The sequence below is a fragment of the Bidens hawaiensis genome, unplaced genomic scaffold (assembly GCF_021521415.1).
Source record: "Bidens hawaiensis isolate Kalapana, Puna unplaced genomic scaffold, B.hawaiensis_p1.1 tig00014356_1, whole genome shotgun sequence".
NCBI lineage: Eukaryota > Viridiplantae > Streptophyta > Magnoliopsida > Asterales > Asteraceae > Bidens > Bidens hawaiensis.
This window is the reverse complement of record NW_027492241.1, coordinates 1-19861: the sequence shown is the minus strand read 5'-3', so window position 1 is coordinate 19861 and position 19861 is coordinate 1. Positions and strand designations below refer to the sequence as shown.

Genomic DNA, 19861 nt, shown 5'->3' with positions numbered 1-19861 from the left:
TAACATTTTTTCTTCAAAGTGAAAAAACACAATCTGGACATTTATTCGAATACCAAAGACGTGTATACAAGAATCCATCTTTAAACACAAACTTATATATTCATATTCTCTTGCTCGACCATTGAACATCATTAGTAACTATGTTATATAGAAATAGAATTATGAAGTGATTGTTTCAAGCATGCGTGTGATATCGACTTGAGCGTATGAAAGTAACAGACAAGATAAATATAATACTATGGAATAATAAACATTAAAAAATGATAGTGAAACACTCACATTCATACACATCGCTCTTACTATTTCATCTCAAGTTAATAGTAAGAGTTGAATGGTTTAGCAATCCAACCCAATAAATATGAAATGCGATTTACATAAAAAAAATATGTTAAATCATCATTCTTTAAACTTAGACAAACTTAATTGAAATGTATAACTACTAACATGTTTACATACATGTTATACATTTTATGTGATATTACTTTTAGATGATCAGTTTCAAGCACATCTCCGATTCTAATGAAACCGGTTTTTGGTTTCAGAACATCAGGGCCGTATAAGCTTTGACGTATTATTTGATTTAGGCTCTCTCGATCGGTCTCAAAGTTTAGTGAACAAACCAGTTTGATCAGTAAGTCTATGTTTTAAAATTTTGACGTATTGTATAATTTAAGGCAATATTTGCTGTTAAAAAAAGATACATAAATAAATAATAAATAAAACTAACAATTTTTTTTTATGAAACAAATATGGATACTTCATTAACAGAACATTGTTTACAACGAAATGGGAAGACAAACGAGCAACAAACTACACCGTCAATCATTTTTGAATAACAAAACTAAGTCTTTTAAGAATTACATTCATAGATCATAACATTACAATTCATAATCCGTTAAACAAGACCATGAACGAAGCTTGTTGAGGGCTAGGAGTGGCTCCGACCCCCCTGTTTTGTTCGTAAAGAAGTGTAAATTAACTCGTTTTTCACCTGAAAATTTGTATACGTCGTTTAAATATACCCGTTTTGAGCCGAAAATTTAAGTCCTGCCCCCTCGGCGTTTTTATCCAAGCTTCGCTACTAAACAAGACTAACATTGTGTTCTCGAATCTCATTTAGCAAAGGGAGGGGAAGGAAAAGAGAGGGAAAAAAATGAAAAAACCATTTTCCACATATTTTTTTAATAAGGAGAGGGGAGGGGAAATGAAGGAAAATGGGAGCATATATTCATCATCCCAAATTAGAGAGATTAAAGAGAAAATACATTTGTATAAATTTAACTTCTATCAATTACTAAATTACTCTCGTATCTAACTTCCTAATTATAGTTTACATAAAGAGTATAATTTGAAAATTGTATTTTCTTTTTCTCTTAACTCGGAAACACCCAAAATGTTTAATTTATTTTCTTTTTATTAAACTTCGGGAACACAGAATAATATAACACATTTTCTTTCTTCTAACTTTCTTTCCTATTGTAATTCCCATTCCTTCTCCTCCCCTCCGGTGTGTTCCAGAGTCTCATTTAATGAGGGGATGAGAAGGAAAGGAAGAGAAAATGTTAAAATATTATGTTTCAGAGATTTTTTAAGAAGCGAATGAGAAGGGAAAGAAGAGAAAATACTAGAAAATTTAAACATATATATTCATCCTCCCAAATTGGAAAGAAAGATTAGGAGAGAAAATCTTATCAATTACTAAATTAATCTCAAAACTAATTTTATTTTAGTTTACTTAATGGGTATAATAGTAAAACTATAACATTATTTTCTTTTCCTCTCAACTCGAGAACACATGAAACATGTAAATTCCTAGATTTTCCTTTCATTCTCATTAAACTTGGAACATAAAAAAAGCTTTTCGTTTCATTTCTTTTCTCTCCTAATTTCCTTCCTCTTATTAAAGGGGTGTTTGAGATTCCTTATTTTGACTTCCTTATAACTTATAAGGATAAGTTAAAAGTTACAAATGTGTAACTTATCCATATTTTCTCTCACATAATAAGAAAATCCAAACACTTTGTTTTAAACAATCATAAGTTATCAGTTAAAAGGAGGTAAAAATAAGGAATCCCAAACACCCCCTAAATGAGAATATGGAACACAATGAGACTTGGAACCGTTCGTAAGGAGCTCCACAATCTCACGCATACTGAAACCAAAGCTAACAATACACCGAAGATAACGTATATTAGAGCATTCTCATCCCATTCCCCATCCTTATCTCTATAATTACACTAAAAAACACTAAATTTCTCTCTTCTGTTCAATTAAATAATATTTTTTATACCTTTATCATTACAGTTTTCTATCTTCTCTACTCACAATCAATCCAACAAATATTAAAAAATAAATAGGGGCAAACAATGTTCCTCGACTCGGTCAAAACCCAACAAACAAAGACTACACCTATCTATCTATCTATCTATCACGTCTTCTTCCATCAGTCTCCGGCACCGGTGGCCACCACCGTAAACTTTAATTAATTCCTCTTCATTCTTCAATTCAACAAAGTAAGTTCATTTTTTAATTCATTATTATTATTATTATTATTATTAAATTAACCTCCAATCATTCCAATTTAGCTCAAATCTAGGTCTTATTAACTTCTAACATCTATAATACATTTACAATTCATTACACAGGAGAGGAGAGAGATCTGATTAACTATATATCTGTTACAATTTCTTTGTGATCTAGCTACTGTCATCCACTTTACCGGTACGCTTGAGATCTCTAGTGTTTTCTTTATCTTAAACCCTAGCAGTTATTATACACTGACAGGTTGAGTTTGTTCAAGTGCGTGTAGTTTCAGGTAATAAGATGATGGTTGAAGATCTAGGAATTGAAGCTAAGGAGGCTGCGGTTCGCGAGGTTGCCAAGCTCTTGCCTCTTCCTGACCTTTTGCTGTCCATTTCTTCTATCAAGGCCGATTACATTGCGCGACAACAGGTTAGTTGTTGTCTTCTGATCTTAACTCTTGTTAGCTAGCAAAAGTTGGTATCCAAGTTCCAACTGTTAGTTTTAGTCTATGCTGTTAATGCGGAAAAATAACGGATATCGGTCAAGGGCCGATACCTGAAATATCGGTTCTCTCTAAATATCAATAGCAAAAGCAAATGTCAAATATAACCCCAAGTCACTAACAAAACAAATCTGTTACAAATTGCTGATTTTTTTTCTTTTATTGTTAAATGTGTAATTGCCTAATTGGTGGTTTAATTTGTTAGTGGCCGCTTAAATCCTCTAGTGAGTTTAGGGCTAGGGATAAATTTAAATCTCATCACTCATCAGATGCTATAGAGTTTAGGGCTATATTTAATGGATATGGGCTCTGGGCCAAAAAACTTAACGGGTATGGACTCGGGGTAGTAAAACTGGTCATATTTGGGCCAAAAACTTTTCAACCGATAAGCTTGGCGATAAGACCGATATACGGCCATACGGGTAGTAAAATATATCGGTAAATATCGCTGTTATTATCGGAATCGATATTTTTCTGGGTGTCCGATAACCGCTATAGCACCAAAATTGATAGCAGTTAGTGTTGTAGAACTCGCTAGGCGCTGGACGGTTGGTGGGGTGGGGACTAGCAATTGATTGGATTGGAATCGTTACATGTATATTTCAGTTATAAATACACACATTTTTATATGTAATTTTCAGTTATATACACACACACACACATACACAAAGACATATTTTTTATATATAGTTTTCTGTTACACACACACACACGTTTTTATATGTAATATACAAAGGTTGGCTGGAATTTATGGAGTCCAGAAATTGGCCTGCGCATTTGGTTTGATTAGGGGCGATTTGGTCCAACTAGACCTGACTAGGGGCTGGCCGATTATCGACTAATTTGGCTGATTAGCAGCTAAAAATTAGTCAGTCACCGGCTGTCTAGCGATTAATCACCCACTAGTCAACGACTAGTCCTGATTTTTCCAACACTGGTTTTAATTTAAAGTTTCACTAGGAATATGAAATTGAGTGCTGTTTTGTGTAGATTTCTAATTCATTGCTTAAAATTGGCGCTATGAATATGATGTTTGATTTCAGGCTAATGATGCACAGCTTAGCACCATGGTTGCTGAACAGGTAGATCTTGTTTCTGAATGTTATGATCTAAATGAAATGATGGTGATGACATGCTTTTAGTGAACTTGATTCATCAAGTTTGTGCATTTTGTTTACAGGTTGAACAGGCACAGGCTGGTTTAAAAGCACTTGCTTCGTCTGAGAAGACTGTAAATCATCTTCGTGAGAATTTTGTTAGTATTGAGAGGTACATTTGGTGACACATGAAGTCACTTTTGTATGTCTTTTTGACTCAAATAGGATATATGTAGTTGATGTACAGACTAAGCATAGTGCTTTACTTATTCAGGTTATGTCTAGAATGCCAAACGTTAATTGAAAATCATGATCAGATTAAGCTTCTTAGCAATGCACGAAATAACTTAAACACCACATTGAAGGTATGCATCTAAAATGGCTAATCATGATTATTTATTTTGTTATTGTAACAATGAAAATAAAGTTAATGCCACTATTAGGATGTAGAGGGGATGATGTCAATTTCTGTGGAAGCTGCAGCAGCACATGATTCTTTAAGTGATGATAGAGAGCTCATCAACACGTATGAGGTACGGGTGCAATGGTAAACTATTAGACTCGAATATGTAGAGGCTCGAAAGCATTAAAAAGTTGATAATATGTTTGAAACATAATATCTTGACCGTTCATCTGTTTCTCCAAAATTTTCAGAGGTTAACAGCTCTTGATGGAAAGAGGAGGTTTGCATTAGCTGCTGCAGGATCTCATAAAGAGGAGGTTGTCAGACTAAGGTCAGGATCAAATTCCCCGATTTACAATTTCTACATTTTGACGGTTTGCTAGCAAAACTTTATGTGAATGCGGATCACACTATATAAGTTTTGAGGTTGAAATTTTTACCATGGAAAATATTACAGAGAATATTTTGAAGAAGTAGATCGGACTTGGGAGACATTTGAGCAGACCATATGGTCACATATTTCCAACTTCTTTGAACTTGCTAAAGAAAGGTGTGCTAATCTACATCCGTGTTCTTCTTTCTCTTTATACTGAAAGTTTTAAATGAATATGTTCTAGTATGTCATGATTCTTAATAATTAATAACTTTTGGCTTATGAGCGTCATCATGTGTCTTAATTGCAGCCCGCAAACACTTGTACGTGCTTTAAGGTATGTTATAATTCGACAGGTCTTAATGTTATTTTGATATGGCTTATTAATTTCTTCTATAAACCTTTTTTTTTTTTAACTAAAACACTTGAGCCCTGTATGATATATATGCATTTAATTACACTTGCAGGGTTGTTGAAATGCAAGAAATTCTTGATGAACAAATTGCTGAAGAAGCAGCTGAGGCTGAAGGTGGTGGTGCAATGGCATCAATAGCAAATCCTCAGAGATCTGGCAAGTATGTAACTGCTATTAAATTAAATTTAATACATTAATTAACATAATTACGTTTTTTCTTAAATGTTATTTCATTTGATCCTTACGTGCAGAAAATCTACTGCTGCACATGCATCTTCGAAAAACCTAGCAGTCCAAAAGGCAAAACAAGGAAAAGGCTACAAAGATAAATGTTACGAGCATATTACAAAAGCTGTTGAAAAAAGATTTAGCAAACTTTTATCAGAAGTACTTCTTCAACCCAATTTTTGCAATTTTGTATCGTATATTTTTACCATATAGTTATAACATTATCTCGTGACAGCTTGTCTTTGATAACCTTAAAGGCGCAATAGAGGAGGCAAAAAAGGTATGCTCATTGAGTCATCGATTTACTTCCAGCTAAAAATGAGGATTAAACTTACCATCTCAGCATTCATTTGTATATTATTTTCAGATTGGGGAAGAGCTAGGAGATATATACGATTATGTGGCTCCTTGTTTTCCTCCAAGGTTTGTTTTGTAATTTTTCGTTTCCTCCAAGCTGTTTATTAATATGAATTATTGTTGTTGCAGATATGAAATATTCCAGCTCATGGTGAATCTGTACACAGAGAGGTTTATTCAGTGGCTAAGACTGCTGAGTGATCGTGCTAATGATATTACAAATATTGAAATATTAAAGGTATTTCTGAATGTAATTTATTATCATCATTTCACTCTTCAAATGACTTTATTATTATCGCTATTGTTATTAGTATTAATATAATTATTATTAATGAGATTAGGTAACCGGGTGGGTGGTTGAGTACCAAGAAAACCTAATTGCACTTGGAGTTGATGAGTCATTAGCTCAAGTTTGTTCAGAAAGTGGTGCAATGGATCCCCTTATGGATTCATATGTTGAGCGAATGCAAGCGACAACAAGGGTAAACTTGTAAATATTTTATCAGTTTTTGTATATTGCTACTTTATTTTGACCTTTTTATAATTGTTTTCAGAAATGGTATATGAATATTCTCGAGGCTGATAAAGTACAACAGCCAAAGTCAACAGATGACGGGAAGCTTTATACCCCAGCTGCTGTTGACTTATTTAGAATCCTCGGAGAACAAGTGCAAATTGTTAGAGAAAACAGCACAGAAGTCATGTTATACAGAATTGCTTTGTCTATCATTCAGGTATATACAAAGAACAACCTTTTTTAATAAAAAAAATATGTTGCTGTACTATTTAATGCAATATGTTTCGTAATTTATTTTAGGTAATGATTGATTTTCAAGAGGCTGAAAGAAAGAGACTTGAAGGACCTGCTTCTGAAATTGGTTTGGAACCGATATGTGCCATGGTTTGTAGTCTTCCGTCAGTTCCGTGTTTATTTATACTTTATGATTTATATAAAGTTAAACACATGTCTCAATATACTCTAATCTTTCATTATGACAGATTAATAATAATCTGCGTTGTTATGATCTTGCTATGGAACTAGCTTCTAGCACTATTGAAGCCCTTACAGAAAATTACGCTGAGCAGGTTATTTTTTATGTAAAAATCAAGTTATTCTATTTTCTGATTATGGTCAAACTTACAAACTTGATTTTTGCGACAGGTTAATTTTGAAGACACATGTAAAGGCTTTCTGGAGGTTGCAAAGGTAAACTATTACTACTATGTTAGCCATGTACAGAACTTCTAATATATTTTCTGTATTAACATTTTTTAAATGATTTAGGAAGCCGTGCTTCAAACTGTCAATGTCATATTTGATGATCCCGGAGTGCAAGAATTACTGGTCAAACTTTATCAAAAAGGTAAACTTTTTTAATTATCGTTATCAATTTACTTTTCTTTTCTTTTCTTTTTAATGGAATTATGATATTTTATTGCGTATGCAGAATGGAGTGAAGGACAGGTTACCGAATACCTAGTGGCAACATTTGGTGACTATTTTACTGATGTAAAGATGTAAGATTTTAACTTTTAACATCAGTAAAATATAAAATATTAACCATATATTTCTCTCGTTTTGTTGGTCATGCGCTTTTAGTTGGGGAATAAAGTTGTCTTTCTTAATTCTGTTTTTAAATCATGATTTAATTATTGTCAGGTATATTGAAGAAAGATCATTTAGGCGATTTGTTGAATCTTGCCTCGAACAAACGGTCATTGTTTATGTTGACCATCTTCTGTCTCAGGTTTCTATATGTCAAAACTCACTTGCAACTACTTTTAAGTATATTCTCTCTAGGATGCAAATAAATGTCAAAAATATTTTTTATTGTAGAAAAATTACATCAAGGAGGAAACGATTGAACGGATGAGACTTGATGAAGAAGTTCTTATGGATTTCTTCAGGGAATACATAAGTGTTAATGTAAGTTACCTATCCTAATTCACAATGACGGGGTGGAAATTTCGATCCATTTACATATAAATGAGAGTATGAGGACCATTTACCATAAATGGGTAAGATAAAATGATTAACTAAAAGGGGAATGGGCCAAATGGGCCCAAAGATTATCTTTCGGGCCAGGTTGAAAGTCACCCAAAGATAAGCTGACGTGTACAACCTTCTAAATCTTATTATTTGAAGATTCAAATTATTATTTTTTTAATCATAGTCAGCACATTTTTTATTAATTAAAAATTGACATAAAAGTGTTTATGGGTTGTCTTTATCTGGCCCTTTTGGACCTGTTACCTAGGGGCGTAAATGACCCAAGCCGCTCGTGAACTACTTGAGATCGGCTTGCTGAAAGATCAAAATGAGGTGAGTTTAAACGGGCTCGAAATAAATTTGTTGAATAAACGAGCCTGAGCCCAAGCTTCACTTATTGAGATCGAGTGCGAGCCTAAACGACCCGAGCTTAAATGCGCTTGAAATAAGTTTGTTTAATTAACGAGCCCGAGCCAAGCTTCACTTTTCGAGCTTGAGCTGGCTTGCGAGCCTAAGCGAGCTTGTTATTTATATAATTTTTGTCTAATACGTTAAATATATAATTCTGTACTAGTTATTATTGTATAAAAATTATGATAACTATAGTTAAAGAATACATATTCTTTTTTATATAAAAGTTATAATTAAAAAATATGTAAAGATAATCATAAATTTATATAAATTAACTAATATGTAATAAACGAGCGGCGCCTGAACTGAGCTCCTGCATCTCTTTGTTACTTCTATATCTGAAACTTATGATTTGGTACATGTAGAAAGTTGAAAACAGACTGAGGATATTAGTTGACTTGAGAGAGCTTGCATCGGCAGAGAGCCCTGATACTTTCACTCTTGTTTACACACACATCCTTGAACATCAACCCGATTGCCCAGTAAGTATAGTTATATTTGCTAATTTATCTGTGTGATTTAAGCCAGCTAATTTTAGCCATTTTCGTGATGATTGCAGCCTGTTGTTGTTGAGAAACTTGTTGGACTGCGTGAAGGAATACCCCGTAAAGATGCAAAGGAGGTATGTATTATGTATATCGCCGAATTTTGATTGCATATAACAGTAAAAGTTTCAACTTCTGTGCGTTTAATGTTAAACTTAAAACTATTGACTTAACAAACGCATTTATTGTCGTCCCAAATTCAGGTTGTACAAGAATGCAAGGAAATATATGAGAGTTCACTCATCGATGGGAACCCTCCGAGGGCGGGTTTTGTCTTCTCCAAATTGAAGTCGCTCAACACCTCAAAAATCACTAATATTTTGCGAAAGCTGCATTAATTAAACATTAAATTGTGTGCAATTTCCGGTATGTATTCTTGCTTTAATTTTCTTTGTAAAAATATTGCTGTCTGTATGTTGTTTTCGTAATTAGTTGAGATTGTATTTTAAAGCGATATAGAATATATGTTTACTAGAATTTTGCAGCAGCTTAAGTATATAATTTGGATAATCATGATTTGACTCTTTATTCGTGATTTAATTACAGTGATTTCATCTTTTTTTTTTTGAGTAATCATATTCAACTTTTGTATGGCGCGTCAGGCCTGGACGTGCTGGGTTAATGGTTAAGAACGGGTTTTTACAAAATAGGTCAAAACAAGTCATTTTAAAAGATATCGATCTTATTGGCATTTTCATCTGGATCAAGAAAGAACCAAAATGGTTGAGATTACAGCAATGGAACTTTGTTTAGTTTGTCTAAAGCCAACTGAAACTTCACATGAAGTCCACTGGAACTAGAATCTTGTCCTAAAACTTCAAATTACTCTAAAAATCTAAATATTTTATTATTGCTTCTATTAATTGTTCGTATTTTTAAAAATTTGAATTTGTTCAATAAAAATGTGTATGTTATGTACTTGAAAAAAATTGAACTAATGTTTTCATATGTGTTTTTAAACTTTTAACTATTGTAGGTTCTATGTTACTATATATAAAGACGCTACAAGTGACATGACCAATTGTTTATACAATAGTCACCAAACATACCACCATTGCCATTAGATTTGGTACCACGAGAACCATATGACCATTTGTGAGCGTTCTAAAACCACAATAAAAATGGTTGTCTTTTCAAGTCATCTTTTTGTTTTGAATAATTCTTTTCTTTCTCTCCTTATAGATGATTTATATATCTGATGTTGAAATAATAACTAGTTTGTATACTATATTCAAAATGATTTTAACTTTTAATGAAATGGACAATTGGACATACAGTGAAATAGAAGAACTAATACTTTCTTCTTTTCAATGGATTAAATAGATAGATTGATATATGAGTTGGGTTCAGGTTCAGGTTCAGGTTCATCAAATTTAACAAGTCAAACCAAACCCATTGATCCGTTTCAGCTTTGTCAGTGTAATAATATGTAAAAATAGAAAACTATTTAGCTTCGATGCATATGCCAAGCCGACCCAGGTCCTAAAACGCATTTGGTTCACAAAATTTGTTGAAAATGGAGTATGAATTTCAAGACTAACATGTTTGGTTGATAATTGAACTGGAATAGAAATAAAATGAATTAACATCGAATTCCTTCCATGTTTCTTTTACATTATAAACAAATTCAACCAAAAATTGAAATCTCTAATACCCTCCTCGTGTCAACCCCACAGTCACTGCCGCTACCACAAATGTTACTTCCAAAGAACCACCACCACTAGTGGTGAGGCAATGAGGTATTCCAATCTCTTGATTAGAGGTGCATAAAAAACCCGAACCCGTAACTGGACCCCAAAAACTACCTGGAACCGGTTCTTGTACCCGAACCCGACCCTACCCGTAAGGTACAGATAGAGTATGCATTTAAGTACCAAAACCCGTACCCGATTAATACCCGGTAATACCTGAAAACCGGTTCCATACCCGGAACAAGGTTTTTTCAATACCCAAAAACCGGGTTTTTCAAATACTCGATCTATACCCGAAATTATCTGAAAAATACCCCCTAAAAGGTGCAAACCCTTAAAAAAATCCAATACATACCCGGAAAAAATCCCCCAAAAAACCCGAAAATAGGGTTTTTATAATACCCGAAAATAAGGTATTTAAATTCCCGGTTTTAGAACACCTCGTTCTATGCATCAGGGTATGATTTTTAAATACAATACTCGACCCAAACCTGATTCGGGTATTGCATACCAGGTCATACTCGAATCCGGTTCCATAACCGGAACCGGGTATTTGAAAAACCTGATTTGTGCACCTTACCCTTGATAATTGTTTTTGTCATTAAAAATGCATCACAAATCTTAATTACTTTGATGAATATACTATTAAAACTCGTTAAAGCATCCACAACAAGCTCATTTTCCCTATATTTGAATCTATATGACAATGGGTGAACCAGGAGGACACAAACCTCGTTATTGTGGAGTAAAGTTCTTAGGTGTGAAGACCTTGTCTACAAACCCGCATAGGACAGGTGATGTGGCACTCCCTCTCATATAGACACATACATAATTTTTTTCATATATACACACATTTAATAATTTTTTTAATGTGGTTTGTTGTTGTGAAAAAATTCCTGTTTTTAAGAAAAGTTTAAAATATAATATGACAATGACATGACGGTTTGTGCAGATATGTTGTTGTAGATGTTTTTATTAACATTCATTACGGTTATGATTATAATTCTCGATTTATGCGTGTCATGCTAATCTTGTTAGTATCCTTCCAATATTTTGATTGAATATCGGAAAAAAATAAGAAAAATACATAAGACATTAGAAGATTAAAATATATTTGTGTTTAAAAAAACACACTCACTCACTCCGAAAATAAAATATGCTGAAAATAGAAGTGAAGACGAAAGAAAAGAAAAGGAGTGGAAAAGCAAGTTTTGCGTGATCAATAAACACGTCGTCGTCGTCATGCATTCCGTCTGTAACCTCTGCAATTTTATTATTATGATCCTTCAATTTCTGCTCTTATTATTTGATTCATATTCATTAACGAGATGATATGATATGATGACCTATAAAACCTATTCATAATTCATGACAAATAAATTTCTTCACACGCTTTTAACAGAACGAACGAAGATATTTGTTGAACTGAGTTTTGTTTGTTGAGGCGTCCGTTTATAATTAATAATTTCAGGCAAGATGATGGTCGAAGACCTAGGAATCGAAGCTAAGGAGTCCGCAGTTCGCGAGGTTGCAAAACTCTTACCGCTTCGTGAGCTTTTTCTGTCCATTTCTTCGATGAAGGCGGATTACATTGCACGGCAACAGGTTTATCTTCAATTCTCTCTTGTATAACCTTTCAATATTAATACCTGTTAATTTCTGTTTTCATTAGGAATATATCAACTTCTTTTGTTCTGTTACATAATGATATTATATTATTATATAATACGTTGCGCCTTTCATTGTTTCAGGCTAACGATGCACAACTTAGCACCATGGTTGCTGAACAGGTAAATCTTTTGAACGTTTATGCTTTTAGTGAACTTGATTTATCATGTTTATGCATATTATTTACAGGTTGAGCAAGCACAAGCTGGTCTAAAAGCACTTGCTGCCTCTGAGAAAGCTGTACATCATCTCCGTGGGAACTTTATTAGTACCGAGAGGTAAATTTTATGACACACAGCTTTTTTGTGTCCATTTGTCGACTTTAAGATTAATTATAGTGTTTTACTTATTCAGGCTATGTAAAGAATGTCAAACGTTAATAGAGAATCATGATCAGGTTAAGCTTCTTAGCAATGCACGAAATAACTTAAACACCACATTGAGAGTATGCATCTAAAGTTTTTGCATCTTTTAATCCCTGTAACAATAGCAATAATATTAATGTCACTGTTAGGATGTTGAGGGCATGATGTCAATTTCTGTGGAGGCTGCTGCAGCAAAAGATTCTTTAAGTGATGAAAAAGAGCTCATCAACACGTATGAGGTATGGGTGCAATGTTACATTAAAAGTTAATCTTATGCTTGAACCATGATATCTTGACCGTTCATCTGTTTTTACATAATTTTCAGAGGTTAACAGCTCTTGATGGAAAGAGGAGGTTCGCATTAGCTACTGCAGGATCTCATAAAGAGGAGGCTGGTAGATTAAAGTCAGGATCAAATTCTCTGATTTGAAATTTTAATTTTTACATTCTGTTGGCTTGTAAAAACTTCTTTATAAGTTTTTGGGTTGACATTTTTACTTTGGGAAATAATACAGTGAATATTTTGAAGAAGTAGATCGGACATGGGATACATTTGAGCAGAAGTTATGGTCACATATTTCCAACTTTTTTGAACTTGCTAAAGAAAGGTATGTTAATTTACATTTGTACCCTTCAATATCTAGGTGTTTTAATATCTACCATGCTATCTGATTTCATAATATCTAGATTTGAAGTTATAAATGGATATGTTCTTCGTAGGCCTGTAAACGAACCGAACGGACAGGAATAATGCATGCTCATGTTTGTTTGTTTAACTTTAACCGCACAAACGATCAAACATGAACAGTTCAACGAACGAGGTTTTCCTGTTCGTGTTCATTTATGTTCGTGTATCAACAGCATAAATGAATGGTTCACGAACGTAAACAAACACAAAAGAATATAAAAAAACATAACTGAATATAGATGAAAACAAACATAATTGAACGAAATGCAATTAAAAGTAAACGTGAACATCAACCTGTCAGGCCTTAAACATTAAATAAACTAGACTAAACTGTAATGGGTGGAATTTTAATTTCATAAAACTAGACTAATTTGTAATGGAGCTGTAATATTTTAACGAATATGTAAATAAACATAAACTCACGAACATAAAAGAACAAACATGCATGAATAAACGAACGCAAACTAACTTAAATAAGCGAACGTTCACAAACGTAAATGAATGAACGATACATGTGTTCATGTTCCTTCACTCCACTAAATGAGCAAGAATATAGTTCGTGTTCGTTCGTTTATTAAATAAACGGACATCTGATCGAATGGTTCATGAATTGTTCGCTAAATATTTGGTTTGCTTACAGACTTAGTTCTTAGTATGCATGCTTCTTAATTTGGAACTATTTTCTTAATTGCAGCCCACAAACACTTGTACGTGCTTTAAGGTATGTTTTTATTCAACAATCTTAATGTTATCTTCATACAGTTTATTGATTCTTCTAGAAACCTTTTTCTCTGACACTAGAACACTTAATATACTACACTTGCAGGGTTGTTGAAATGCAAGAAATTCTTGATGAGCAAGTTGCTGAAGAAGCCGCTGAGGCTGAAGGTGATGCTGCAATGGCATCAGTAGGAAATCCTCAGAGAGGTGCCAAGTAAGTATTATTTTTATTAAATTAAATTTACGCGTTAATTTAACCTAGTTATACTTTTTTATAAATGCAGGACTATTGCAATTGCATCTTCTAAAAGCTTTGCATTGCAAAAGGCAAAACAGGGAAAAGGCTACAAAGATAAATGTTATGAGCAGTTAACAAAAGCTGTTGAAAATAATTTTAGCAAACTTTTATCGGAGGTACTTCTTCAACCTATATATACAAATTTGTATCGTATTTTTTTAACATATAATTTCAACAATATCCTTGTGACAGGATGCCTTTGAAAACCTTAAAGGCGCAATAGATGAAGCAAAAAAGGTATGCTCATCAATTATATTACAGTTAAAAATAAGGATCAAGTTATCAGCTGAGTAGGACTGTAAACGAATGGAACGAACACGGACAGGGCTTCTTCATTTAACTCTAAACGAACAAACAACCGAACACAAACAATTAAACAAACGGGGTTTTCTTGTTCATGTTCGTTCGCTAAGAAAAAGAGCATGTTCGCATTCGTTTTTGTTTATGTTTGTTTGTTAACTTAATAATATAAACGAACGGTTCACGAATGCTAACGAACGGACTAACTGTACATAGATGAATAAATATAACCGAGGAACATCAATTAAAAGTAAACGTGAACATCAATTTGTGGGCCTTAAAAGATAATAAAACTAGACTGAATTGTAATATGTAATATCTAATCTCATAAAACAAGCCTAAATTGTAATAGGCCCAAAAAAATTAAATGAATATATAAACAAAAGAACTTAAAAACGTAAATTGACTAACGTAAACGAACAGAAGTTCATGAACATAAATATACGAAAGAGACACGTGTTCATGTTTGTTCGTTTAACCAAATGTACAAAAATATTGTTCATGTGCGTTCTTTTTGTTAAATAATTGAACATAAATGAACTTTCCGTCAAACGGTATACTGAATGTTCAGTTCGTTTACAGGCCTACATCTTAGCATTTATTTGTAAATTATTTTCAGATTGGGGAAGAGTTGGGAGCTATATACGATCATGTTGCTCCTTGTTTTCCTCCAAGGTTTGTTTTTTAATTTCTTTTTTTTTCTTTGTTATCTGATTTTTGTCTTTATGTTTTTAGCTATTTTGTAATTTGAATTATTGTTCTTGCAGATATGAAATATTCCAGCTTATGGTGAATTTATACACAGAGAGGTTTATTCAGTGGCTAAGGCTGCTGAGTGATCGTGCTAATGATATTACAAATATTGAAATCTTAAAGGTATTTTTGCATTTAATTTCTTATCATTGTTCTTATTATTAAACTATTATTATATTAAATTTAGGTAACCGGGTGGGTGAATGAGTACCAAGATAGCTTAATTCAACTTGGAGTTGATGAGTCATTAGCTCAAGTTTGTTCAGAAAGTGGTGCAATGGATCCGTTAATGGATTCATACGTTGAAAGAATGCAGTCAACAACAAGGGTAAACTTGTAAATATGTTATCATCAATTCTTTCTTCATATTGTGTTACTGATAGTCTTTTGACTTTTTTATTTTAACTGTTTCAGAAATGGTATCTGAATATTCTCGAGGCCGATAAAGTCCAACCGCCAAAGTTAACCGATGAAGGGAAACTTTATACTCCAGCTGCTGTTGACTTATTTAGAATCCTTGGAGAACAAGTACAAATTGTTACAGAAAATAGCACAGAAATCATGTTATACAGAATTGCTTTATGCATCAATCAGGTATATATATACAAAATAAAACAATGTGTGTATATAAGATATTAATGCTATATGCTAAATAATTTATTTCAGGTAATGATTGATTTCCAAGAAGCTGTAAAAAAGAGTCTGGAAGAACCTGCTTCTGATATTGGTTTAGAACCATTATGTGCAATGGTTTGCTGCTTTCTGTGTTTATATATAATTATTTATATAAAATATAGATTAGATTAAACACGTGTTAGAGTCCACTCTAATTTTTGTTACAATGACAGATTAATAATAATTTGCGCTGTTATGATCTTGCAATGGAGCTTGGTTCTAGCACGATTGAAGCCCTTTCAGAATATTACGCAGATCAGGTTATTTTTTACATGAAAAGCCAAAACTATTCTATTCTGTGATCATGGTCAAACTAGTTTGACTTTTTGCAACAGGTTGATTTTGATGACACTTGTAAAGGCTTTCTGGAGGTTGCAAAGGTAAGTTATATTATTATTACGATTATAGTATTAAGTTAGCCTTGTGTAGAATTTTTAATATATATATTCATTAATTTTTTCTTATTGATATAGGAAGCTGTACATCAAACTGTCCTTTTCATATTTGATGACCCCGGGACACAGGAATTGGTGGTCAAACTTTATCATAAAGGTAATTTTTTTCTTTTTATCTTCGTCAATTTACCTTTTTATCGAATTATGGATTTTTACTGTGCATGCAGAGTGGAGTGAAGGACAGATTACTGAATCACTAGTGGAAACATTTGATGATTATTTCAAGGATATTAAGATGTAAGTTTCAAGCTATAACAATAGTATGTATTTTTGTAGGCCATGTGTTTTTAATCACGACATCATAATTTTCAGGTTTATTGAAGATAGATCATATAAGCGATTTGTTGATTCTTGTCTGGAACAAACAGTCATTTCTTACGTTGACCATCTTTTATCTCAGGTTTTTATATAATCTATCTTAAATTTTTTTTTGTCTACTTTTAGAGTTATTTTCTCTAGGATGTAAATAAAAGTAAATATTACCTTTTATTGTAGAAAAATTACATCAAAGAGGAAACGATCGAACGGATGAAACTTGATGAAAAGGTTCTTGTGGATTTCTTCACGAAACACACAAGCACTAAAGTAAGTTACCCTAAAACATAATAATCTGAATTACTGAGGTGGCAATTTGACATGTTTACTTATGACTGAGACATTTTTGTTGAACTTTTTTATTTTTCAACTCACTAGGCATGTAAACAAAAGTGAACCGTTGGACAGGATGTTTGTTTATTTAATAACGGACTTGAACAAAAATTTTTGTTCATTTAGATAAGCGAACGAACATGGACACATGTCACGTTAGTTTATTTATGTTCATGTACGTTCGTTTGCGTTCATTCCTCTAAATTCGTTTGTTTACGTTATTTAAGTTTGTTCGTTTCCATTGAATTTTTAAGGCTCATTACAGTTGAATCTAGTTTTAACAGCTTTTTTAGGCCCAACACATTGTTGTTCACATTTACTTTTAAGTGTGTGTGGAATGACTAGAATACTCTTTATGGTTTGGTGTGTGCAGAATGTTGAAAACAGACTGAGGATATTAATTGATTTGAGAGAGCTTGCCTCAGCCGAGAGCCCAGATACTTTCACTCTTGTTTATACAAATATTCTTGAACATCAACCCGACTGTCCAGTAAGTATAGTTCGATTATGTTTAATTTGGTAACTTATTCGTGAATTTAAATAGCTAATTTAAATCACTTTTAATGATGAATACAGCCTGAAGTTGTCGAGAAGATTGTTGGACTGCGTGAAGGAATTCCACGTAAAGATGCAAAGGAGGTATGCAATATGTTATGTTTGTTAACCTTAAATTCTGTCTTAACGAACACGTTTATTGTTGTCACAAAACCAGGTTGTACGCGAATGCAAGGAAATATATGAGAGTTCTCTCATAGATGGATATCCCGCGAGGAATGGTTTTGTGTTTTCCAAATTGAAGTCGCTCAACACATCAAAAATCACTAATATTTTCCGAAAGCTTCATTAGTTTCGTTAAGTTGGTGCTATATTCTGTGATTTATGATTTCACGTATGTATTTATGCTTAAATTAGGTGATACCATATTTTGAAACGATACAGAATATATGTTTTATTGTGTTTTTTCTTACAAACCCATAATTCATTTGAACAAAAGGATCGGTAAGAGAGTATCCGAGCAGATCCGGGTCATCTCCTACAACTTGGGCTGCAAGCTATATAGGGACCACCTACACATAAATCTTTTTAAAAAATGTGTATTTTAGAAATAAAATTAGGTTAATGGGGTGGTAAAAAAAAAGGAAAAAGGTTAATCCGCTATCCTCAATGGCGGTTTAGGAGAAAATGGAATATGTGATCCGCCATTCTGAAAAGCGGCTTACCTGACAACTCCTAATCCGCCATTCCCAATAGCGGATTAAGAGTACACCCAACCCATTTAACTCGTTAACCGGCGTTAGTTTTAACAAACCAAGTTAACCCAGTTAGTTTTTTAACAAACCAAACTAACCCCTTATCCTAATTATTATAACTTACATTAAATTTTGAATAGTTTTATAAAAGTAATGTTTTATAGTATCAGCCCATAAGAATCAAAACTTTGTTTTTAGTCGGATTGGGTTTGCTATCCAAAAGGGGGTTGCGGCGCAGCTTGTTGCCCGCTTACCTGCCACGTTATTGTAAATCGTTTGGATGTTTCTATGAAATATAAAAGTAAATTGAAATGTAAAGTACATGTTTTATAAAAGTAGTAATAATATTAAAAATATAAAATAAAATAAAATTAAAACAATAATAGTATTAAAAGCGTGAAACATGGAATAAATACACTGAAAAGCACTACTAATATTAAAAACATAAAACAAATAGAAACTCAAATACATGATAAAAAATACAATAATTAATTTTGTCGGTTTGGGCAATTGTTGATCCTGTGACTCGTTGTTTTACAACCAGAACACCTATGACCCGTGCTTTCCTCAGCGTAGCTGGCGTCCATCTCGTTATGCATCCTCCTCGCACGCCGTCTTCCCCTTAAGTTAGTTATCTTCGATGGTCCCCATGAATTCGCCAACCGGCGTACATCCAATCTTGTTTATGAGGCACCGGAAAATACTGGTTGCTGTATTGTGCACGATATGTTTCTGTATAAAACCTTGGATCAGCAGTTTTTCTTGGACTTTCACGTATGTGGTGGCAAACTGCAATTGCATGGCTACACGGGAACCGATAAATTTGCCACTTACCACACGAGCAGGTTCTTTCTTGGAATTCTACTGTATAAGGACTGTAGCCAGATTCGTCCGATGTTTATAGGGATGTCTCCACCATGGAAGATTGTCCACATATGGTGAGGAAAGTCCATTGAACAATTATACGCGGTTGTGTAGTGTATGTCGTATTGTTCAACTTCTCTTTAAATGTATATTCAACTAGTGCCTTTATTGGGAGCATCCTGGCACCACGTAACACATTGTTCATGCTTTCCGATATGTTCGTGGTGAGGTTACCCCATCGTCGATTCCCACGGTCATACAGGACTGTCCATTTTGTTTTATCTATTCCACGAGGTACCACCACACTTCTTTATTTGTTGCCTTAAGCTCATCCATCAGGCGATCATACTTTCTTTCTTGTGTTGTACTTCCGATCCCCCAACACATCCTTTTCAAGCTCACACTCTTGAACTTCGTCATGAAATTGCTTCTTACATGCCTTAGACAAAATCAATGGTAGGCGTGGGGTTGCTTCCAGGATTCTAAATTATACATGGCATGTTTTATACCCGCGTGCCTGTAAGAAATTACACACAACGTTCGCCTTGTGGGGTCTTCAACGTTCTCAGCAAATTGTTGAAGAAATCACTCCCATCTCTCGTTTGTTTATTCAACATTCTCAGCAAATTCTGAATAACGGAT

The 19861-nt window shown here is 33.5% G+C and overlaps 2 protein-coding genes across 2 annotated transcripts; both read left to right on the top strand.

Annotated features, from left to right (window-relative positions):
- The first annotated feature begins 2664 nt into the window (after positions 1–2664).
- On the top strand, positions 2665–9415 carry LOC143546498 (exocyst complex component SEC6-like). The gene is made up of 26 exons (XM_077038157.1): positions 2665–2721; positions 2801–2952; positions 4069–4107; positions 4206–4294; positions 4397–4487; positions 4566–4655; positions 4777–4856; positions 4983–5075; positions 5209–5235; positions 5366–5473; positions 5565–5700; positions 5777–5821; positions 5909–5964; positions 6028–6136; positions 6240–6380; positions 6453–6632; positions 6716–6799; positions 6898–6984; positions 7061–7105; positions 7184–7262; positions 7347–7416; positions 7559–7646; positions 7736–7825; positions 8665–8781; positions 8859–8921; positions 9048–9415. Exons 2-26 carry the CDS (start codon positions 2824–2826, stop codon positions 9180–9182), a joined length of 2271 nt encoding a protein of 756 aa, XP_076894272.1. The 5' UTR covers positions 2665–2721; positions 2801–2823; the 3' UTR covers positions 9183–9415.
- A 2584-nt stretch (positions 9416–11999) lies between these two features.
- On the top strand, positions 12000–17974 carry LOC143546499 (exocyst complex component SEC6-like). Its single transcript, XM_077038158.1, has 25 exons — positions 12000–12140; positions 12287–12325; positions 12393–12481; positions 12558–12648; positions 12718–12807; positions 12894–12973; positions 13084–13176; positions 13951–13977; positions 14083–14190; positions 14261–14390; positions 14467–14511; positions 15194–15249; positions 15342–15450; positions 15515–15655; positions 15742–15921; positions 15994–16077; positions 16176–16262; positions 16338–16382; positions 16476–16554; positions 16625–16694; positions 16770–16857; positions 16953–17042; positions 17479–17595; positions 17682–17744; positions 17818–17974. The coding sequence occupies exons 1-25, from the start codon at positions 12012–12014 to the stop codon at positions 17950–17952; spliced, it is 2265 nt and encodes a 754-aa protein (XP_076894273.1). The 5' UTR covers positions 12000–12011; the 3' UTR covers positions 17953–17974.
- Positions 17975–19861: the final 1887 nt, after the last annotated feature.